The 24,945-nt window shown below is 43.6% G+C and overlaps 1 protein-coding gene across 1 annotated transcript in view; it reads left to right on the top strand.

Annotated features, from left to right (window-relative positions):
• LOC123993469 (protocadherin Fat 4-like) overlaps window positions 1-24,945 on the top strand; it is a 107,553-nt gene that overhangs the window by 59,669 nt on the left and 22,939 nt on the right. The window contains exons 2-6 of the mRNA XM_046295645.1: window positions 1,691-1,822; window positions 7,931-8,192; window positions 8,977-9,327; window positions 10,760-11,682; window positions 15,206-15,380. Coding sequence (XP_046151601.1) covers window positions 1,691-1,822; window positions 7,931-8,192; window positions 8,977-9,327; window positions 10,760-11,682; window positions 15,206-15,380 — 1,843 coding nt within the window. The remainder of the gene's footprint in view (window positions 1-1,690; window positions 1,823-7,930; window positions 8,193-8,976; window positions 9,328-10,759; window positions 11,683-15,205; window positions 15,381-24,945) is intronic.

The raw sequence follows: 24,945 nt of genomic DNA, 5'->3' as shown, positions 1-24,945 counted from the left end.
CAATCATTATCTCAGCCAATCATGGCTAGCGGGAAGGTTGCTGACTTTTTCTTTGGCTAAACCAACTAGGCTCACAATTTAATAATTTACCAATTTGTATTTACAGATGACATACACCTTTGACATTAAGGCACATGAAAGTTCACATGTTCGAGAAGGCATTTCTGCCAAAAAAAGCATTTTCATAAAAAATATATTTTTTGCGTTCAAAAGGTGCTCCTGTGAAGTCGTGATTTGCGACATACGCCTAGTTTCCTGAATTGGGTCACATATGAAGACTATTCTAAATTATTTTGAGATATGAAGACATTAATTAAATTTAACTCTTCCATGAAAATATGCATATGAAAATCAGAACTGGCACGCAGATCAGTAGAAACGGTATGATAACTTGGGACTCCAAATCGAAAAGGTTGTCGACTGCTGGTGTAGCCTATTACTGGCGACTTCAGGAGTTTAGTGTCAGAATCTGTGAAGGCCAGCAGCAGGAGGCAGCGGGATGAGGAGGGTTTTTTCTTCTGTCTAGACTATATTGATCTCTGGCTCCCTCTTTAGTAATTTGTGTCTTAATTTTTAATCGCAATGCTTAAAGCATCAGACAAACTCAGTAACCTACATATAGTCTATATATGGAAAAATACATGTTTAAACATTTTGACCAATCGATTCGTCGAAAGAACCCACGACTCTCGGTCGACCAAGATAATTTTTTGTTGGGACAGCCCGATGTTTCTTGCTCCAGCAGTGCAGTAATATGTAAAGGATTATGTTTCTAGCTCCAAAAGTGGAGTAATATCTCAATCCGTACGTTTCTAGCTCGAACAGAGCAGTAATATCTAGCAGCACAATATCAATATACACATGATCCAAAAGGTATATATATTGTTTTTGGGGACTATTGCGCCTCAGCAACACACAGCGGCAGATTCAACTGTAGGACTGAATAAGACTGCATAGAGGCAAATAATTACCATAATCACTGTCAACATTAATGGATTTGGCAACACTGGAGAATTCAAACCCGACTTTTCCATATTTATAGAAGCAATAAACAAAGAATGCAAACGGAAATGTCTGTTATGATTCAAAGTGAACACTGTTTACTGGCATTGAAATGCATATTTGGGTTAAGGGATGAGATTGGATTGTGGAGTATGAGTGGAAATGTAATATTTATGGGCTCGACACAATTTGACACCATAATATCTCTATCTTTCTCTCCCTCTCTCTCCCTTCGCCTCTCTCTTTCATTATGCTAAAGATACCACAGAATGTTTTTGGGTTGTGTAAAACACTAATAAGAAGTGTGTATCTCCAGGCAGTAGTTGAATACTGTCTGTACACTGTGTAGACGTGTGTGTAAAACCATAAAGCAGCTCCCTCTCGATGGAACTGTCCCATGCATTGATAACTACACTCTACATTTGGCATCAAACTACCATTGATCTCTACACTTGACATCAAAATAAGACTATTCAGAATGTGAATATGAAACACTTGACATTTCAGTAACTCTCCTCTCCTCAGCCCTCTGCAGTTTTATGAAGAGTGGAAGAATGATCACTTGTCCCTGCTGGGCGCATATCTGTCAGAAATGCGAGCAGGACGTTTCGCAGTGAACCTAACGGCTATAGCAGGCATAGTTTGGCACTGTTTTCATGGAAATGGTGGTGTTTTTCTTTCTCTCCAGGTGGAAATTACGCTCCAGGACGTCAACGACAACCCACCTGTTTTCCCGAACGATCTTCTTGACGTGATCATCGAAGAGAACATCAGTGATGGCTTCAAGATAATGCAGCTAACAGCCACAGACGCAGATGAGGTAAAGTCTCCCAAGATTGGCCTTTTCTATATTCTGTCTTCTGCCTATTTGAATGGAACTCTGGCAGATAACTCCCCCGTTCCCCATGCTTAGAGGGAAGGATCAGCCAAAAGGCAGCCATTACAAAGAGTAAATGTACAAGGCATACTGTCGGTATCTCTGTGTTACCATCAAAATTGATGTTTTTTTTATGTACATCTTGACTAGATCTGGTGCCACACTTAAATGTAAAGCGCTCAACCTCCTAAATATACTACATTGCTCTTATCTGCATATAGGAAATGAAAATCTGGAAATGAGCAGATGTGAGCCTCTGTTAAGGGATTTCTTAAAGTGGCGGCAGGTAGAAACGTAGTTTCCAATATCCCAAAAATTAAATAAGAATTCCGTCCAATTAATGCGCTCTGCAATTATTTTACCAAGTATCCGACCACAGCCACTGGTGTAATGCAGTTTGATCAGTCACATTCCTGAAGCCCAAGAAACAAACACTAGAATCCTAGTACATATGGAAATGAAAAAGGTTTATGGATGACATTTTGGAGGGTTACTGTCAAAATTATTTATGAAGTGGAAAAAAAATTGACAATCGATGATGGGCGCATGGGCCTCCAGTGCTCGTGCACCCTCACTTCTTGAGGTTGTCCGGTACACCAGTGACCACAAATTGTAGTTGGAGAAATTACAGCACTTTTTCTTGCTCACACACACAGACACACACGGTCCCCAGCGATCACGTGTTTTGACGTTACATGAGATGGCTAGGGACCACAGGTGTCACCGAGCCCTGAGGAGAGCAGCTAACAATTGACTCCTTGCGCCGGGCAGATTGTCCCTCCGCGGGCCTCTGTAGTTCACATTACATCACTGACTTCACCCTTGATTAGAAAAAGGCTCCATCCTTCGCAGCTTAGGCAGGATGTGGACATAAAATCCAGCACTGAGCGAGAATCAGGTCCTCCCAGCATCTCCAAGGCCTGCGGTTCCTTGGCCCTGCCAATGAGACAGGGGATCTGAATGGAAAGAACTGGGGCCATTGTGAGGAGGAATTAGTGTGTGAGAGAATATGCACTCATACTTAACGTTAACTTATGAGGCCACACATTTTTATTACACAGCTGTTACCTCACCAACCTCGCCAGTTAGAATGTGAGAAAAATCACAGTCCATTTCTGGAATGGTCATTGTATTCGGAATAGAACATTGACTGTAAATCCTGGAGGCAGGTCAATATTTTGACTAATAGGGCGTTTTAAGGACATTTGAGTAACTTCTCTTGGCCTCAAGTGAACTTGAACTCGGAGCTCTGATCTTGAAGGATTTTAAATGAAATGGACTTGGACGGTTTCCGTTATTTTCTTTATCACTTTTTCCTCATAGTCAAAATCAAAAGGAAGAAAGACTTGAGCTGTGTTCCAGTAGTATCAAATAGCTGCCTTCCCTTGCCTCCTCTCCTTCATGACCACTGATCCAAAAGTACCTGAAAGGGGAAAGCAATATGATGAAACCTATCCAGTCATTTGACCTATTATGGGTCATGAAGGAAATTATAGTTGGAAAAGGCTCTTGTTTAGAGTATTGGGACGCAGCCTCGGACAAAGTAGTTGCACTCAGATATGATCATTAAACTTAACTCCAGATAAAGTCGGCTAATTTCTGCCCACATCCTAACGCAGGAAGCGCAAGTTGCGCTGGCACTAAGCGTATGGAATGCATTCAGGCCCTATTCAGAAATCCCCATGTGATCCACGGAGCAGTAACCAGGCATGGCAAGCTGTTGGCCAGTTAACTGGCTGAATCCCATCCAATTTAACAGTGCTACATATGGGAGTCATGTGTGAGCATATTAAAATGCTGTGTCTATGCATCCGTTTTTCGCTCCTCCCGAAACGAAGGGAACGGTTGCATTCAGTTTGGAAAAGAAAAAGAATAAAGCTTTGCTATCTCCTGTTATGAAGGCCTCTTTTGGAGAAAATGGTTCTCACCTGATTATTTGAAAGAATCGAAAAAAAGCTGCACTTTTTGTCTTTTTGGAGAGAACATTCTCGTTTTCATTACCATTCTGACACAGAGTGGAAAATATGCAGGTACCAATAGCAAGCCTAACTAAGAAAAGTATCTAGAACACTGGGTGCTAAAGAAGCAAAATAACAACGTAAGCCAAAAAGACTGCTGAAAATACAAATGAGCGTGACTGAAGCTAGTTCCTACAAGACAGTTAATAAAGCCTAGTAAATGACTGTGTATTTACCTCACATGTAAATACACAGTAATTTACTAAATCAACAGTCCTAGGGGGGAGCATAACTTTGAAAGTTCCTTCTTTTGGTACTGTGCATCACCTACAAATCTAGTTAGATTGGACTGTGATTGGACTTTTAAAACCTGTCTTGTGATTGGCTCACACGGCCTAATCTTGTTTTAGGACTAGGCCATTTCTCGACAGCTCTAGGAGTCTCTCTCCTCACCCCGCGCTGCTGCTGCAACTCATCTGCTAAATGAGTTTCCTTATGCCCAAGTCTGGCCCGGGAATCCTGCTCTTTAATTGGTTTCCCCCCACCCCCCTCTTTCTTCCCTCTGTGCCTTGGGACGGCTGTAAACTAGTCTGTCTTTTTACAAGGGGAGGTCAGGGGAATGGTCAGTATCAGCGGGAGACGATGGACCCGCTACTCCTTTCCTCCTCTCTCCGTTTAATCCCCCTACTCTCTCCCCTTCACTCACCCTCTTCCCCCACTCCTCCACCTCTGTTTTAACCCCCTACTCTCTCCCCTCCACTCACCCTCTTTCCCCACTACTCCACCTCTGTTTTAACCCCCTACCCTCTCCCCTCCACTCACCCTCTTCCCCCACTCCTCTACCTCTGTTTTAACCCCTACTCTCTCCCCTCCACTCACCCTCTTTCCCCACTCCTCCACCTCTGTTTTAACCCCCTACCCTCTCCCCTCCACTCACCCTCTTCCCCCACTCCTCTACCTCTGTTTTAACCCCCTACTCTCTCCCCTCCACTCACCCTCTTCCCCCACTCCTCCACCTCTGTTTTAACCCCCTACTCTCTCCCCTCCACTCACCCTCTTCCCCCACTCCTCTACCTCTGTTTTAACCCCCTACTCTCTCCCCTCCACTCACCCTCTTCCCCTACTCCTCCACCTCTGTTTTAACCCCCTACCCTCTCCCCTCCACTCCCCTCTTTCCCCACTCCTCCACCTATTTTTTAACCCCCTACTCCTTCCTCTCCCCTCCACTCCCCCTCTTTCCTCACTCCTCCACCAATTTTATAACCCTCTACTCCTTCCTCTCCCCTCCCCTCCACTCCCCCTCTTTCCCCACTCCTCCAACTCTTTTTTAACCCCCTACTCCTTCCTCTCCCCTCCACTCCCCCTCTTTCCCCACTCCTCCAACTCTTTTTTAACCCCCTACTCCTTCCTCTCCCCTCCCCTCCACTCCCCCTCTTTCCCCACTCCTCCAACTCTTTTTTAACCCCCTACTCCTTCCTCTCCCCTCCACTCCCCCTCTTTCCCCACTCCTCCAACTCTTTTTTAACCCCCTACTCCTTCCTCTCCCCTCCACTCCCCCTCTTTCCTCACTCCTCCACCAATTTTATAACCCTCTACTCCTTCCTCTCCCCTCCCCTCCACTCCCCCTCTTTCCCCACTCCTCCAACTCTTTTTTAACCCCCTACTCCTTCCTCTCCCCTCCACTCCCCCTCTTTCCTCACTCCTCCACCAATTTTATAACCCTCTACTCCTTCCTCTCCCCTCCCCTCCCCTCCACTCCCCCTCTTTCCCCACTCCTCCAACTCTTTTTTAACCCCCTACTCCTTCCTCTCCCCTCCCCTCCACTCCCCCTCTTTCCCCACTCCTCCAACTCTTTTTTAACCCCCTACTCCTTCCTCTCCCCTCCACTCCCCCTCTTTCCTCACTCCTCCACCAATTTTATAACCCTCTACTCCTTCCTCTCCCCTCCCCTCCACTCCCCCTCTTTCCCCACTCCTCCAACTCTTTTTTAACCCCTACTCCTTCCTCTCCCCTCCACTCCCCCTCTTTCCCCACTCCTCCAACTCTTTTTTAACCCCCTACTCCTTCCTCTCCCCTCCACTCCCCCTCTTTCCTCACTCCTCCACCTCTTTTTTAACCCCCTACTCCTTCCTCTCCCCTCCACTCCCCCTCTTTCCTCACTCCTCCACCAATTTTATAACCCTCTACTCCTTCCTCTCCCCTCCCCTCCACTCCCCCTCTTTCCCCACTCCTCCAACTCTTTTTTAACCCCCTACTCCTTCCTCTCCCCTCCACTCCCCCTCTTTCCCCACTCCTCCAACTCTTTTTTAACCCCCTACTCCTTCCTCTCCCCTCCACTCCCCTCTTTCCTCACTCCTCCACCAATTTTATAACCCTCTACTCCTTCCTCTCCCCTCCCCTCCACTCCCCCTCTTTCCCCACTCCTCCAACTCTTTTTTAACCCCCTACTCCTTCCTCTCCCCTCCACTCCCCTCTTTCCCCACTCCTCCATCTCTTTTTTAACCCCTACTCCTTCCTCTCCCCTCCACTCCCCCTCTTTCCTCACTCCTCCACCTCTTTTTTAAACCCCTACTCCTCTCCCCTCCCATCCCCCTCTTTTCCCCTTTCCTCCTCTCTCATTTTGAACCCTATCAGAGAATTAATTAGCAGACGAAGGGTGTCTGGTTCCAGTTTGCAGCCCAGGTGGCTGATGGGAATCCCAGATCCAGCATTCGAATTGATGACAAGGGCCTGTTAGATGAACACAGCCTCAATCTGACCTCTCACAAAAAAATGTACCACTCTGTAGGTCTGGGAAGGAGAATGGGCTCTCTGGAATTGCAATGGGGGTAACTCACAATGATGATGTTTTTGTCCTTGATAAACTAGCAATAAACTATTACTACTTACTAAAAGGGATATACATCAACTTTATTTTATTGCATCAACTCCATTTTATTGTATCTTGTCAAGATCAAAAGTACCCTTAAAATCACCCTGAAATGAAAGATGTTTTTAGCTTTTGACAAGTCAAAACATAATTCCTCTGTTGAAAAGTAGTAGCTTTTGAAGTTTACCTTTTTCCCTCACTTAGCATCCGACATGAGGAGAAAGTCAACTGCTCTGGTATTGTGCTCAGCACAAACATAAATGTTAAAATCTGTCGCCACTGTTATTCAGTTGTCATACCACGTCCAGTCCTCTACTCCAATTGCAAAGGACCACTATGGCTTTCACATGTGTACTGGGTTGTACTTGTCCAAGGTATCATGGGATCTATTAGTTGCGTTTATAGAGGAACTCTATAGCCCCAGAGTTCAAAGACCAAGAGAAAGGCCCAAGAGAATACTGCCATTCAGCTCCTGTGAGTTTTTCTTTTCACCCACATGACCATTCTATTCTGAGGGGAGCTTGCTAAGTGATGCATTTGCGATATATTTCACTCATTGAGATTTCTAATATAATAATGTCTAATCTATTAGCCCTAGAATAAGGTATTTGATAAAAGTGTGAACGCACGCAGTGGGTGGTTGTGAACATGAATTTCACTCTCACAAAGAAAGTAGTATGATGTCCCTCTCTCCCCCTTCAGGACTTTGACTAACCATAATCCTTAACCTATGTTAAACATCACGGTCTCGTGTAAAAGGATCCACCCCCTTTTTTCAATTTTCTCCTAAAACTGCCTGTAGCTCAGGACCTGAAGCAAGGATATGCATATTCTTGATACATTTTGAAAGGAAACACTTTCAAAGTGAAACAGTTTGTGGAAATGTTAAATTAACGTAGGAAAATATAACACATTAGATGTGGTAAAAGATAATACAAAGAAAAATAATGTTTAAAATAAAACTTTTGTACCATCATCTTTGAAATGCAAGAGAATTATTCCAGCACAGGCGCAATTTAGATTTTGGCCACTAGATGACAGCAGTGTATGTGCAAGGTTTTAGACTGATCCAATGAACCATTGCATTTCTGTTGAGAATTTTGCATCAAGACTGCCCAAATGTGCCTAATTGGTTTATTATTAAATAAAGCCTCATAATAAAAATCGATACTGAATCTTTCTGCCATTAGAAATAACCAATTATAGCAATTTGTATTTCTTCAGGGTCCTAATGCACTGGTGACCTACACCATTATCAGCGGTGCCGATGACAGTTTCCGGATCGACCCAGAATCAGGGGACCTGATCGCCACCAAGAGACTGGACCGGGAACGTCGCTCCAAGTACTCCCTGCTGGTCCGAGCTGACGATGGAAAGCAATCCTCAGATATGAGGCTGAACATCACTGTCAGTGACGTCAACGATCACACGCCTAAATTCTCCCGTGGAACGTACTCCTTCGATATTCCCGAGGATATGACATCAGGTAAAAGGCTTACTGTCACATGGCGTTGCTTGTAACTCCCAGGTTCTTTCATGCTTACTCAGTGTGAAAGTTCCAAATTAATTTCTGCTGAAGTTTATGCCATTCCACGTGAATGTAGTCTATCTATATCTTAAAGGCTTTTAATGCAGACGTTTTGCTCGTTGGCTAAGTCAACAAAGATTGTAACACTTTATTTTAAGGGTCCATAATAAACCATTTATAAGGCATTTACAATACATTTTTTTTCACTGTTTATGAATCGTTATTCTCATATTTGTAAATGTTAGATATTCACATATGTATATATAGTTCGTTAAACATCCTTTGTTGTGTGCTTGTTCTATTATCAGGTACTGCAGGAATGTCTACCAATGGCATACCCATCTTTTTGTGAGAAATTACACTAGTCACTCAAAACATTTAAAGTATTTCTACATTATAAATGGCAATCACTTTAGAATAGGGACTGCAAAAATACTTTAATAATGATTAGCAAATGGTTTATTGATTTTATTTATTTATTTTGGGAGTAATTATTAATAAATGGTGAACAGACAATTGATATATTCCTTATAAATGGTTTATTACAAACCATTAAAATAAAGTGTTACTGGGACATAGAATCTGTTCATTAAACTGTGGTACTTGGAAATATGAAATGTGTTGTATTTTTTTCTATGGCAGTTGAATGAGTTGGTAGGCAGACATGAGGGAATCCCAATCCAACAATCCAAAAACCCTCTCAAACCCTCACTGTCTGACTGTCTGCTTCTTGACTTGTCAGGCTCCATTGTGGCGGCGATCCTGGCTAGTGACTCGGACTCGGGGATGAACGGCGAGATCACGTACTCCCTGGAGGAGGACGACGAAGACGAGACCTTCCTGCTCAACCCCGTCACGGGGGTCTTCAACGTCACACGGCCCCTGGACTATGAATCCCAGCAGTACTACATCCTGACCGGGAGGGCCCAGGACGGCGGTGGTCAGGCCAGTTCAGTCAGGGTTTACTTCAATGTCCTGGACGTCAACGACAACCCTCCCATCTTCAACGCCACCTCCTACAGCACTTCGGTCACCGAGAGTCTCCCACCTGGCTCCAGTATCATCACTGTAGGGGCCAGTGATGCAGATGACGGTATGTATGTCCCTTCTGTCAGTTGCTGATTTCCATAATAGAATAATCTGCCACACCAATGACGTAAACGGATGGTTAATGAAAAATGCAGGTGAACATATGCACACATGACTGTAAGTCGCTTTGGATAAAAGCGTCTGCTAAATGGCATATATTATTATTATTATTATTAAGATGGCCCATAACTATTGTTCTATGACACAACACCTGTAATGATCATGTAGTGAAGACAGTTTGCTAAACATAATATTAAGCTATATATATATTTTCCATTTGTCATGCCTGTCACATTGGGATTATTTTGTGAAATACGGTCCACTAGGCTTGAGGTACTTATCAATTTCAGGTGGTTACCTTAGACTGCGCTCATGCTGTTATAACAGCTCTGCCATCCCTTTCTGACTGCAATTACCGCTATGACCATACCAGGCCTAATGCTGTTACTGTGACCCACATTCCTGGGGCAGAAGCCTGTCTTGTGTCTCCCAACGTTGAGCCTCTTCTCCTCCACTGTCCACTTGCTCTCATTGACCCTCACTGTCGATAGTCAGCCACTGTTCTCTCTCTGTGATCTCAACGTTCTCTCAATGATCTCTCAGCGTCCCCCCGTCCCTACACACTAATCATTATTGGTAGCACTCTCAGAAGTTCCTCAACCCTTGACCCCTGTAGACGTGGTTGTAACCTAAGGATAGAAGTAGACTTGGCCTTTTTGATAAGGGGTTACCTGTGTTCAGTAATAACGTCTGGAGTGTGGGAAGGTGCTGGGCCGCTTTCCACATGAATGAAGCTCTTCTTCCCCCGGCTCCAGGTGAGGAACAAGGATTAAGCTAGATTTCAAGGTCTAATAGTTTGTATTTGCGCGGTTTCTGCAGTTAGTTATTTCATTGAAATTAGTGTTTCGATTGTGAGGGAAATCCTCAAATTGTAGAATCAGTAAAGGAGGTGATTTTAAGTTGCTGCGCGATTTCTCTTTTGAAACGGATGATTACCCTGCATAAAGGCATCCTCCGTTTGGAGGAAGAAAGTGGAAGTCTGCTGAGACAGTTGTCTTTGTGAAGACATTAAGGCAATATGTGGAAATGCATGTTGATAGCGAATATAACATTATAATTCAGACATACAGTATCTAACAGTCATATCTAAACAACCTGGCATCAGTCCAAATTATCTACGCTTGATGTTTTTAAGGTACAGTGCAGTATATCACATGACACGTTCTCTGGGATATTTGAAGGTAATCAAACCTACCCCTTCCAGATGAATACTTCTCGACTTGAAACAGAAAACGCCATTATACTGTAACTACCCCCTACCATAACAAACAGCTGAAGCAAGCACACAAAGCTTCTTCAGAGCTTCACATTTTCTAGTACAAGCAACTAACGCAAGGTAACCAACTCCAAATCTATTGCTATGCCTTGTCTTCCAGGTCCGAATGCCCAGCTACTCTACTCCATCGCATCGGGAGATCCTCAGAGCCAGTTTGACATTACCAAAGCTGGGGTACTCCAGACCAGAAAGGCCTTGGACCGGGAGGCCCAGTCCTTCTACAACCTGGTGGTCATTGTCCACGACCTGGCCCTCGCCCCCATGACTCGCTACACCAGCACGGCCCAGGTGTCCATCATCCTGTTGGACGTCAACGACTGCCCGCCAACCTTCACCTCCCAGAAGAGGACCTATATCCAGGAGAATACTCCAGTGGACACGGTGGTCTTCACGGCCCAGGCCATTGATGCAGACAGTGGGCCCAACAGCTACGTAGAGTACTCCCTGAAAAGCCCCTTTGGGAACAAGTTCAGCATAGGAACTATCGATGGAGATGTGAGGCTGGTGGGCGAACTGGACCGGGAGGAGATGTCCAATTATACATTGACTTTGGTGGCCAAGGATAAGGGTGAGCCGCCTCTGTCTTCAGCCATGGATGTCACGATGCTGGTGCTGGATGTCAATGATAATACACCCAGTTTCTCGCAGAACATCTACGACATCGAGATTGAGGAGGACACGCTGACGGGCTCCGATGTCATCCAGGTGTTCGCCAGCGACGCTGATGAGGGAACCAACGGGCAGATCCGATTCTCCATCGCTGGGGGTAACATCAAATCTGATTTCAGGATTGACTCGGTCACCGGATGGATCTCGGTGGCCAAGCAGCTGGACCGAGAGGTGCGGACGTCTTATTCGTTGGTGGTCCAGGCTGCCGACCGCGGAAGCAGCTCGAGGGTGGACCGCGCCACAGTCAACATTGTGCTGTTGGATGTGAACGATTGCCTGCCGGTGTACGAGCTCTCTCCCTACTCTGTGTACGTTCAGGAGAACGCGGGGAGTCTCCCCAGCAACATACTACAGGTCAGTGAGGTCTTTCACTATGTTAGTCATTCTAGACAATCATGGTCAAACATTATTGACATTTCTGGACTGGGAATTTAAGTCTCATAAACAAAGCACCGATTCATATGCCAAGCTTTAGACCTTCAACAAGCTAATGGCTTAACTTAATGTCTAGGAATATTAAGCCATTAAGTATGTATGGTATCAGTTTACAAACTTTACATACCGTATATACTTGCGGAGTGGCAGGTACCCTAGTGGTTAGAGCGTTGGACTAGAAACCGAAAGGTTGTAAGATCAAATCCCGGAGCTGACAAGGTAAAAATCTGTCGTTCTACCCCTGAACAAGGCAGTTAACCCACTGTTCCTGGACCGTCATTAAAAATAAGAAATTGTTCTTAACGGACTTTCCTAGTTAAATAAATAAAAAAGCATGGTGGTCTTGATTTTGCGAATTAGCATAGAAAATAGGCAATTAAAAAGATAAAGAATGATAGCAATGAGTACTGCTAGTTTCACTCTTTTTTAGATAAAAAAAATATTTATTTAGAAAATTTCTTTGAGGTATTACAATCCAAAGTATCAAATTGAAGTGAATGAGAAAGGACCTCTCTACTGCAGCGAGCAGACACACATAGAACCTGTCTCCACTGCAGAGCAGACACACAAAGGACCTGTCTCCACTGTAGATCTGTCACTCCTGCTCTCACTCCCTGGCGCTTGAGGGCGCCGGGCTGCCCTGCATTACGCACTCCTGCCACCATCATTACGCGCTTCCAGCTTCCCTCGTCGCACGCATCAGCGATTCATTGCACTCACCTGGACTCAATCACCTGTCTTATTTCATCAGGCTCCCACGCCTCGACTGGATTGGCAGGCTCCCGTGCCTCAGCCGGTACGCCAGGCTCCTACGCGTCTGCTGGTTCGTCGGGTTTCTACGCCCCAGCCGCCTGGTCCAGTGCCTATGCCTCGGCGGGCCCGTTAGGCTAGTCCAGGTGGGACACTGGGAGGCACGGGTACTGTCAAGCCTGCTCCTGCTTTCCCTCCCTGGTGCTCGAGGGCGTCGGGCTGCCCTGCATTATGCATTCCTGTCACCATCATTACACACACCTGCTTCCCTCATCACGCCCATCAGCGATTCATTGCACTCACCTGGACTCAATCTCCTGTGTTATTTCCTTCCCTATATCTGTCTGTTCCTCAGCTCTATTCCCCGCTTCAGCATTGATTGTCGTATGCCTTTGTATTATCCGGTTCAGATACTGTTCCTGTCCTGTTCCATGTCTGTGCTAAATTAAATGTTCAAGATCAGACACACAAAAGACCACACAAAAGTCTCCACTGCAGAGCAAGCACACAAAGGACCTATCTCCACTGTAGATCAGACATACAAATGACCTGTCTCGACTGCAGAGCAAATACACAAAGAACCTGTCTCCACTGCAGACACACAAAGAACTTGTCTCCCCTGTGGAGTAGACACACAAAATACCTGTCTCCACTGCAGATCAGACACACAAAGGAACTGTCTCCAATGCAGAGAAAACACACAAAGGAACTGTCTCTAATGTAGCGTGCAGACACACAAAGGACCTGTCTCCACTATAGAGTAGACACACAGAGGACCTGTCTCCACTGGAGAGCAGACACACAAATGATCTGTCTCCACTGCAGGTCAGACACACAAAGGACCTGTCTCCAATGCAGAGAAAACACACAAAGGACCTGTCTCTACTGCAGCGTGCAGACACACATAGGACCTGTCTCCAATGCAGAGCAAAAACACAAAGGACCTGTCTCCACTGCAGAGCAAAAACACAAAGGACCTGCCTCCACTGCAGAGCAAAAACACAAAGGACCTGTCTCCACTGCAGAGCAAACACACAAAGGATCTGTCTCCACTGCAGCGAGCAGACACACAAGGACCTGTCTCCACTGCAGCGAGCAGACACACAAAGAACCTGTCTCCAATGCGGATAGCAGACATACAAAGGACCTGTCTCCACTGCGGTTAGCAGACACACAAAGGACCTGTCTCCACTGCAGTGAGCAGACACACAAAGGACATGTCTCCACTGCGGTGAGAGCAGACACACAAAGGACCTGTCTCCACTGCAGTGAGCAGACACACAAAGGACATGTCTCCACTGCGGTGAGCAGACACACAAAGGACATGTCTCCACTGTGGTGAGCAGACACACAAAGGACCTATCTCCACTGCAGTGAGCAGACACACAAAGGACCTGTCTCCACTGCAGTGAGCAGACACACAAAGGACCTGTCTCCACTGCAGTGAGCAGACACACAAAGGACATGTCTCCACTGTGTTGAGCAGACACACAAAGGACCTGTCTCCACTGCAGTGAGCAGACACACAAAGGACATGTCTCCACTGCGGTGAGAGCAGACACACAAAGGACATGTCTCCACTGTGGTGAGCAGACACACAAAGGACATGTCTCCACTGCGGTGAGAGCAGACACACAAAGGACATGTCTCCACTGTGGTGAGCAGACACACACAGTGCAGCTTGTCTGTATTCTGTTCCTACAAGGAAATGATTTTGCAGCTGTGTGGAAACGGCTCCAGCGGCAGTGGGTCGCCACACAAGAACATGTCCCCGTGCCAACCTGATTTGGCCCTCTATCTGTGCCCCGGCGGGCATTAAAGACAGAGCCCATAATGCACTGGCACCACTGATGTAAAGTACTTAAGTAAAAATACTTTAAAGCACTACTTAAGTATTTTTGGGGGGTATCTGTACTTTACTTTACTATTTATATTTTTGCCAACTTTTACTTTTACTTCACTACATTCCTAAAGAAAATAATGTACATTTTACTACATACTTTTCCCCGACACCCAAAAGTACTCATTACATTTTGATACAAAAATGGTCAAATTCACACACTTAATAACATCCCTGGTCATCCCTACTAGATCTGAATGGCGGAATAAACACAAATGCTTCATTTGTGAATTATTTCTGAGTGCTGGAGTGTGACTCTGGTTGTCCGTCAATAAAAAAATGTAATAAAAATTGTGTCGTATGGTTTGCTTAACTTAAGAAATGTTAAATGGTTTACACTTTTAGTACATTTTTAGCAATTCCATGTACTTTGATACTTAAGTATATTTAAAACCAAATACTTCTATACTTTTACTCAAGTAGTATTTTACTGGGTGACTTTCACTTTTACTTGAGTAATTTTCTATTAAGGTATCTTTACTTTTACTCAAGTATAACAATTTAGTTTTTTTTTTCACCACTGACTGGCACTCTCAAATGAGTCCTTTTGGTCTGAAGATTTATGCCCAACCTTACAGCATCTGGAGAGGAGGTTGGAAAAGACCAATATCATATTTGACATTTATTTTTTGGGCATATTTTCAGTAATGTCTGTCCTCCCAGACAGATGTTACAGTTTTACATTTTTCTGATCTCTGAGAAAATCTATTTTTATTGTGTCCATATTAGGATAGCCTCAGAGTCATGAGGAGTGCTTAACTCTGACTTATCCGTCTCATCTTTGCTCTCTAGGTTATGGCCAGGGATGATGATCTGGGTTCCAATGGCCAGCTGAGTTACATGCTGAGCGGTGGGAACGAAGAAGGAGCCTTCAGTCTGTCGTCCAATGGTCAGCTGATCCTCACCCAGACCATGGACCGCGAGACTCAGGGGAACTACACCCTCGTCATCACGGCAACCGACTCCGGTAAGAACAGCTGAGAGAGGTCAATTTATAATCTTCAAGTGTTTCTAGCATTTTGACACGACAGCATGAAAGATGGACAGCGACTGTTTTATTACGCGTTGTCGTCCATTGGTGTTTGAAGTGGCACACCTGTGCTAAATACCTACCGTATTCAACATGTTCAACTGAGTGTCTATCATCTCCTTGAAAAGAGAGCCAATATCTGGCAAAGGAAGAGCGATGCTCCGTAGGATGCGTCTGTGTTACATCACATGGACATAGACCCAAGTATCTTAACACAAAGCAACTATTTCAACAAATGATGGAGTTCATCCTTATTTCACACTTTAAGCTACGCATTGTTTTGTTATGCAAATGTCAATATAGGGTGTATTATCTTTGACCATAAATCGTATAGTTTTGACCGCTAGTTGTCTGTACCTGCACCGAAACTCCAGTGTTTTTCTTTCATCGCTTGTTCTCCAGCTTCTTTTTAAATTGGGAGCCAATTTGTTTCCAGCACTTTTATTTCCATGACTGATCCAAACTAAGTGTCTCATGCTCTGTCTCGACTCTCTGCAGCAGACATATGGTGAGCAATACATCAAATCGCAAGAAATTGGAACATCGAATCGGCAATAAAATTACTGTATCGAATCTCAATACATACAGAATCACAATACATATCGTACCGGCACCTAGGTATGATGATACTATGATATTGTGAGGTCCCGGGTAATTCCCAGCCCTAATTATTTCCGCGCAAGTTTTTTTTTAAAGTATATCCCAGGAAACCTTGTTGCAGCATTTCATAGGGCCCTTCTCTGTTTGTTTGGATACAGTGGTTGGAGCTTGTTTTATCCAGATAAAAGGTTAGGTTGTTATTCCATAGAGGTCAGTAAATATGCAGTTAAGCGAGTACATGCGTATCCTCGTCCGAGCCAAATCACATGGTATGTAAGTTAAGTATATGTTTCTTTGGTCTACTCTGGCATGGCCGTCACGGTGAAAGGGTGGTTCTGTTTAATTCCTGGACTGACCATGTGACCAGTAGTAATGATGGGTATTTTTGACTTGGCATTGACTTTGGTGAGAAATTTTTACAGTAAAGAGATTCACTCTCTGTAGTGTGCTATGATGTTGGCTAGTGTGCATTAGGATAATGGATTATAGTCGGGGCTTCCCTCTTTGCAATGTCTCAAAGGTGTATTGTGTCAGACCCTGGGTGGCATCTTGGCACAGTGTTTGTTTTGGACATGCGCAAAGGATTTAAAGGCACAATCTATAACTTGAATATCCAGTCAAAAGTACTGCAACTTGTCTTTTAAAACTATGGCAGTGACAAAGCCATGAAATATGACACAACTATACTTATTTTGTTTGATTTATTACTTACAATAGGCTCACATTCAGAGATTTTGAATATCTTGATTAACTACACCATTCTAAACCAATTATGACAATTATTGTGTTCCTTTTGATATCTGCTCCAAAAGTATGCCATTGCTTGAAGCCCTGTCAACAAATGCAAAATATGTTGATAGAACATTTTGGAAGTTTTACCAATAAAAATGCAAAAAGAGGGATTTGAGTAGAAAATTGAAAAACCCTTAATCATAGTACAGTCGAAATTACCCTGTTGAGGCTGAGGCTAAGACAGGGAGGGAAATGGTTACCCCATTTACTATCTGGCAGGACATCTTTAAGGTAGATGTTGAATATGTTCATTTTAACTCTTTGTTTACTGCAAGACCACTTCTCAAAAAGTTAATTACAGTAGTTTTGGAAAGTGTTTTAATTGCACAATTCAGAACGAGCTGTCGTGTCTAATTGATGATTCCTTTGGGTGACATAAAGTAGGCCTATGATTAGTCATGTGTAGTTAAAATATGGTTGATGTGTGGATCATGGAAGGAATTCCACTTCAGGGCTTGTTTTGCTCCTCTGTCTTGTGGCTGACACTCTTTCAGGGTCTGTCTGAGGGTTTCAACGAAGGTAAACTCATTAACCGGTGGCTGAGTGGAATTTCAGGGCCAACTCTGTTGAGTGGAATCTGTCATGAAATGTATGGAAACAGAAGAGCTCTCTGGTCCTGGTTCTCATAATGCTTTCTGGCTGGGGAACAGGGAGTTTGGCACACTCCTGTCAATGTTTGGAACTCTGCGCTCTGGTCCGAAATGTGGCACAAATACAAGTTGCATAAAGGTGTTTTACAAGGAGGCTTGTTGAAAGGAAACTTGAACATCAGATCCCCTTGCAGTGGAAAGTTGTTGGCATCATTTCTGAGGGAAAAGTGTGACCAAGAGAGAAAGATAACGGGACTGTGGAGTCCCAGGCAACTGTAATAGCTATATGGGGTTTAACATCAAACATCTGGCATCAACTGAAGGAAAATCAGATTTGTAGCCCACTGCCTAGCCACATACCAGTACAAGTTATCCCCCTCATAGAAAAATGTAGGACAATAAAAAATCTGAACACATACAATAGACATTGGACACACACACACACACACGCTACAATATGTTGGCAATAAGTGATACTGGAACTGTTTTACTCAACCACCACAGTTTGAAAAAACACAAATTTTTCTGTATGACATGTTGGTAAGTTATAGTAGCAGCTAACCTTGAGTATGCATCGTTAACTTTCACAGAGTTGCTTCTCACCAAACAGGAATTTTAGATGTTTACAGTGCAGTTCATGTATTAACTCAGATTGTTTTGATTGTTTTACATTTACAGTAACACTTGCAGAAGTTCCAAAGTGTTGTGAAGAAGAGAAAACACGGATGTGGTTTACTGGTTAACCTTATGATCTTTCCTTACAGGGGGGATCGAAATGATGGGGGGAGAAGTGTTATAGTGTGGACACTTCCCAAATACTTACATTGAATATGTATTGTACTTACCTGCAGTATAGTAGGATTGCTATTCATGTGTGCATGGTTATTATTGGCGTCGGCATTGACCGTGATGAGGTCATCACCCAGAGACAGATCTATACAAGGCGACTCTATCACATGTTGAGTTCGCTGTATCGCTTTGCTGTGTTTGTACCGTTTGTACTTGGCTGTACACCTTTTATTTCTTAGGTTGGAAATAATGAAAAGTAATATAGAAATGCATGTGGGCATTCCTTGTCAAGTTACTACACTAAGTGTTGATGCAACCTGAAGGCATTATACATGCATTCATTTAGGCTGTCTTGGGAGCCATTCTCTGTTGTGAATGCTTATAGCACAGTCATAATGCACGATAGACGACTGCCTTTGTGTGATGCTAGATGACATTGAACGTTAGCAGGTTGTGCTCTCTCTCATACTGTAGAATGTCTCCATTGTCTAGGTCACGTGCGTGTGATGAGAACGTCTCCGGAGGAACATTGACATGCACCACGTTTGGTCCCATTTATTAAAGAGGAGGACACAGTAAATCCCCCAGCCCAGGCCTATGGCGGTGCTTACCATCGCATAGAAATCCCCTCTTTCACATCTCGCCATAGGGCCAAAGTGTATGTACTTTCTCCCTTTCAGGTCTAAACGACTGCTTCGCAGATAAAGGCTTGTAATGAACGTACCATTTGAATGCAGGATCTTTTATGAATCTGGTCTGAAAACCTCCTAGGTTTCTTAAGTATTTCCAACGTAGGATTTATCCCTGTTAGGAACAAATGGTCTGGTCATCTTAAAGATGATCTTTGTCTCGGATGATAACTATTGCTTTTTAAAGAGGTTTTTGAGAGATGTCTCACCTCGCCCCTACTGTGCTTTAGTACTTAGCCCAGTAGAATGATTTCAATGGAAAGTGACGCTAACAAAGTTTGGAGAATTACTGATACGTGTTGTAAAAGCATAGATGGGACCTTGCCAAATCATTGTCCAAAGCTGGCCACAATAAATATTTAATGGGGTCCATTTCTGAAGTCCTCTCCAAGGCAGACTAGTGGCAACACAAGACGAGGCCAAATAAAATATCAGGTTCCTCAAATGAACTTTAACAGACCTGTAACATTCTAGATCAACTCTTAAAAAACCGGCGCAGTAACAATGTGGTCTTGCAGGACGTTTTATTTTCCTATGCCTCTTTTTCCACTCCTGGTTTCTGGTCCGCTTAACAATTGCGGGAACATAATGTTTGTGTAAATAGCTTCAGTGTCTAATAAGTGTTTTAAAGAGGTGGCGTGGGTTGGATGATTAGTGCTTTGCTGCAGCCAGGAGATCCACGTTTTAAAAACCGTGGCTCTCTGTGACTCTGATGCGGTCTTCTTAACCATGATCACGCCACTAACACACAACACAGTTAATCTCAAATAGCCGATTTTCCGCCACAATAATTCCAATAGTGTCTTCTAAGTCGTACTCCATGGAAAACGAACGGCATAGACGACTCTTCAGTTGTTACTCTTTTTCACTTTTGGAAACAGCAGAAAAACATGTCATTTAAAAGACCTGTGGGCCAACTGGGTGACAACAATGTCAAAACCATTGAACAGTTCAGCAAATGAAAAGCGTCATGGTAATAAAAGCACAAGAGGCAAATCACTTCATAAACTCCCAGTACGTGTCCTGCAGTAGGAGAAAATGGCAGTTTGTCTATGAATGGACTTTTCCTGTCTGTCTGCAAACCGCCAACCCCTATTCATAACATAATGGGGGAAAAAATATGTCTAACCATTCAGATACAGCACTCCATAAATAACTGAACGCTCTATAACATTCCAGGTATCATTTGATGAATACTTCTGAGATTGCTGTATTATTAGAAATCGGGTTCTGAAATGGGGAGTGGTCTGTTGTGTATAGCTGGTAATATCCTTTTAAATGATCTCGCTCATTAAGTGTGAGAAAAAGCCCTGTTTACTTTGTTACATTTGGCAAACCCAGCAGTGGGACAGCTCGCACCCGACAAACACAGCTTCGCCATCCCCATTCAGGCGTGTTGGAGCGGGCACATTAAAAGCAGCTTTGGTCGCAAAGCAACAGGTTCTCAGGAAGAGAAAAATGTCAATGTCGGGCGAGATGGCGGCCAATTCACTGTGAGTAATGATGTGTTTTATTTATGCCGTCCCAAAAGAACACAATCTAGCCGCTGTCCATAAAGCTTAATTAACAGTTTAGCCTTAAACTCCCAGCTACAGATGGCTGTCAGATAAATGTACACATCCATCCTTCTTCCTAAGTCAACCTGTCTGGGGCTTCCAACTTTAATGAACCCTAGAGTTTGGACAACGATGCCATTGTTCTGATGAACCAGGGTGTTCAATGAGAGATCACTCAATGATTTTGAAGGAAGAGATTATCCCCAGAGTCAGTAAGACACCCAAACCCAGCTCTTACCACTACTCAGACTGGCCAATCCCTGGAGGACACAACAACCTTCCTCAGGGGGGTGCAGCCATTTCCTGCAAAAAAACTCCCTGCACAGATCTCAGTGTGTGGCATATGCTCACCAACCAGCTTCAGATAGTTTAATTGTAATTATATGTCTTTTGTACCCCCTCCAGCTCTGAAAGGATGGCCCATGCCACCTTTTCCAGGGCTAATGTGATTTGTCCTCTGGTAATGTACACTAATAAGGTGCTAAGACTCGGCCATATGTTTATGCTAGACAATGCTTACTGGGGAGGGTTTAAGGCCGGCTTACAGGGAAAGCTGTCAGTGTGTGTTTAAGCCAGAGCAGGCAACGCAGATGGAACACAGCACTCCCAGTGAGTCTCCCAGTGAGTCTCCCAGTGAGTCTCCCAGTGAGTCTCCCAGTGAGTCTTCAGGGCTTGTTATTTTGGACGCTGACACTTAGGGTTATTTAGGGTTCTCCCATTCGCTCATTTGATCCCACCAATAACAAACATTTTAGGCGCATAGGCTTAAATGCAATAATTGCATATTAGGAAGGAATTGAACATTGTTCTTCTCACGACCACTCCAGTCTCTTCGGTGTCATTTAGAAATATCAAATACAGTTATGTTTTGGTCTCAGCTGGCCGAATTGTCATTGAGCGAGCCTAGGGGGAATGAATCACGCTTAAATTGGTATTGCTTTTCTGATTGAATTAAGGTGGTGAGGGATCCTCATACTGCGTTAGTGCTTAAAGTATTTATCTGAGGTGTTGTGTTTCTGCGTGTGAAATGGGCTATGATGACTCAATGTCTCTATCATTGTCTTATTTCTCCCGTACTGTAATGGCTGCCGATGGAATCTACACGGTTATCTGAATACCATCAGCCTGTAGTCTTGGAAATAAAAAGTGAACTGTGGAGACAGGTCTCTCGTCAGGACTTAGCTTGGGCTTAGCATGTAGCAAAACTATTGCACAGTTTGCTGACACCACTAGGAGTCTCGGGTCAATCCTTGTCTTAGAAACAAGGTACCATGAGATAAAATATTTTCTGATTGAAAGAGCACATTTCTTGTGACCAAACCCCATTTATTCATGTTGTAATCTCCAAGACATATTTTTTATTAAATATATACACTTTATATATATACACGTCGCAATGAGTGGTGTTTGCTGGCAAAACATTTTAGAATCACAGCAAAGTCCCCCAAGTATTATATACAATGCGTCTCCCAAAGATGTGAGCGGTGTTGTTGATATGTCCCGGTGTGAGGTAAATACTGATCTATAAAAGTGTAATCATCAAGACAGGATTGTCAGGTCAGAGCAGCTTTCCTGCACTCTTAGAAAAAAGGGTTCCAAAAGGGTTCTTCGACTGTCCCCATAGGAAAATCATTTTTGGTTCCAGGTTGAACCCTTTTGTGTTCGATGTAGAACCCTCTGTAGAAAGGATTCTGCATTGAACCCAAAAGGGTTCTACATGGAACCAAAAAGGGTTCTTCAAAGGGTTATCCTATTGGCTAAGCCGAAGAAGCCTTCAAGATTCTAGATAGCACATTTTTTTCTTAGATTAACCCCGGTGTAAAATGATGCTAATGAGGCTAACTCAAGTCCAATTTGAGCAGAGTTGATATCTAACATTTCCAGCTCCTCAAGTATAGTAAACAAGGTTCAGAAGGTTGATTTCAGCCTAGTCTTTTTAGTTGAATATTAAGTTAAGTAATTTCAAAAAATCATATTTAAGCCTTTTTTCCAGTGGATGTAATGAAGTTTGGCCCTACCCTGGAGTATCACCGGAGATGACACTAAAAAACATGATGCGGTTTCATACTAGCTCGTAAATAGTGTCAAATACACAGAACTGCTGGTGCAGCAGGAAGAAAGAGCTCTCTGGGAACACGTTTTGTCTATGGAAACAATACTTTATAACCACAATGAATGGCACCACCACCGGTGCTGCAGACGGCCCAGTATAACTTTCCACCAGCTCTCTTTCCATGGCACGATGATGTAATTTGTCATATATCTGCAGGCCAGACAAGGGTTGCTTGCAGCCAAACCTACTGTATGCCTAGTTCTGCCATATCTCCCCAGGCTCAAGCCATTGGTCACAAGTGGTGGAAACGTTCACCATTCAAGTCGGCAAAATTGTTGACCTTGATACTTTGGTTGCCAGATTCCAGTGCAGACTGTTTGGATGAGATGCTGGCATTTTCATTGGAGAGAGCATCCTATTGAAACAGCATCACCTTCTCACTGTTTTATTCCTCCATTCACAGTCACATTTTTGAACTTGTTATCAATATGGGTGGGAACTTAGCATTATATTGGTGTGGGTGGTAGCTATGCTCTCTTCCTCCCGTATTCAATGTCACAGAAGCAGTCATGGAATGTTTTCTCCTAACCAAAACGATGCATCAGCACCATACTTTGCATACTTGTATTTGCACACAGTATTCCATTCCATGATGACTGAATCTGTGAGCCCACAGAATGTAGTAAGAGATCTTCAGAACTATGTACACATTATGGACACACAGCAGGTCAAAATGAAGAAACTATTGTTATGTGCTAGCAGTGATCCCTGGGAGGTTAAGAAGTAGACTGTGGAGAGAGAAGGATGGTGTGAGACTGATCCACACAGAAAGATGTGGAAAATACCTCATATGAACCATGGCTGTCAACAAGGGTGTTTTTCATTGAATCACTTCTCGATAAGTTCAACAGATTTCCATGCTCCACTGAGTTAATGACTGTCGCAGAGAAAGTCAATTGGTTTTAAAAGACTCTAATCGGTCAAGGAGTTGCAGACCAGAACATCCTTAGCTGGCAACATTGCAGGGCTCTTACGAGTTGTTGTCTGCCAAACAGAGCTTGCCCGGAAACAGTGGCTCAGCGTTCCCTACCTTAAACCGATGCAGACACCTCCTGACATGGATTAAGAGGATCAGTTGTAGAGTGGCTGCCATTTAATCTGCTTCCATAACAACCCGTGACACAATGACTCAATCTTGTCAATCCCGTCACGTTGCACGCTTGTATGGGTGATGACACTAAGCACAGAGACCGACATGTAAATCACATCGGACCACTACTAAGCAGTTTGCTGACTCATATGTTTTGATACTGGTGCCACTGGTTATGTAATTTAATGATGACAATCCAACTCAATGTATTTATAGTATTCAGTGTTCCATGCATTTAATTTGGGGGGGGTCTTAAAAATTGTATTGCTTTTGATTGAGCAAATTCGTAAGTCAAGGCTGCCCTATTTTCTACTTTGAAACACCTTGCTTGAAATTATGTACTGCATGATCGTAAATGACCTTGTCATATGCGCTTTTCAAAGTCTAACAAAGCCTAGAGTTGCTAATAAACATACAATTGTGAAAATTAGAAACTTTTCTTGAGGCAAAGCAATGAATGACTCATCCTTGTAATGACTCACCAGTATAGTTTGCGGTTTGTGTGCCTGGTATTTTGGGATAAAACTGTTGACTTTTTCGCTGTGTATGTTATCATTTATTTTGTACTGGAATGCATTTTTTGTTTGGGCTGCTTGTAACAATTCGCTGTGTGTTTCTGCTAACAACTGCTGTGCTGATCATAGCAGCTGAATGTATGAGGGATTTAGCTAAATCTGCAGGTATTAGATTAAGTTATTTCATTTAACATAAGTATTTGAGAAGGATTTCTTGCAGAAGTGCCATCATCACCCCACCGCTCAGTCAATAAATGTAAGGCTCGTCGCTGGACCATAATCCCCTTGTCATCCAGATGAGTAGATAAGCATTAGTTATGCGGCAAAGAGCTTATGAGCACGTGTTATTAATGAACATGATCTTTACACATCAAGAGAGTCCTCCTGGCTCTAAGGGATATGCTCCCTATTGTCCCCCTGCATTCCATTCAGGAGTTTCTGTATGTTTTGATTATGCACAGGCTCCAGATCAAGAGAGATTATTCATGGCCTCTTTCCAAATGTTTATTTTATTATTGTATTATTCGTCCGTACCTCTGCACACGGTTCAATTATTTTGACATTTACAGCTGAATATACAGCTGCGTATTAGCCACAAGTTCATTGGTAACACTTTACATTAACAGGCCATCTAAAGAGAAGTTTGTGAAGGGGCAACTTGAGCCAGCAGATGTTTGAACGTCTCTGTGTTTCTGCTTTGCAGTTGGTTTTAATCTACTATTGATTTAAATCCATCCCTCAGGGCCCGGAGTGCCTTATTTCGTCACT

This window comes from Oncorhynchus gorbuscha, linkage group LG13 (assembly GCF_021184085.1).
Source record: "Oncorhynchus gorbuscha isolate QuinsamMale2020 ecotype Even-year linkage group LG13, OgorEven_v1.0, whole genome shotgun sequence".
Classification (NCBI taxonomy): domain Eukaryota; kingdom Metazoa; phylum Chordata; class Actinopteri; order Salmoniformes; family Salmonidae; genus Oncorhynchus; species Oncorhynchus gorbuscha.
This window is presented reverse-complemented; position numbering and strand designations above follow the sequence as displayed.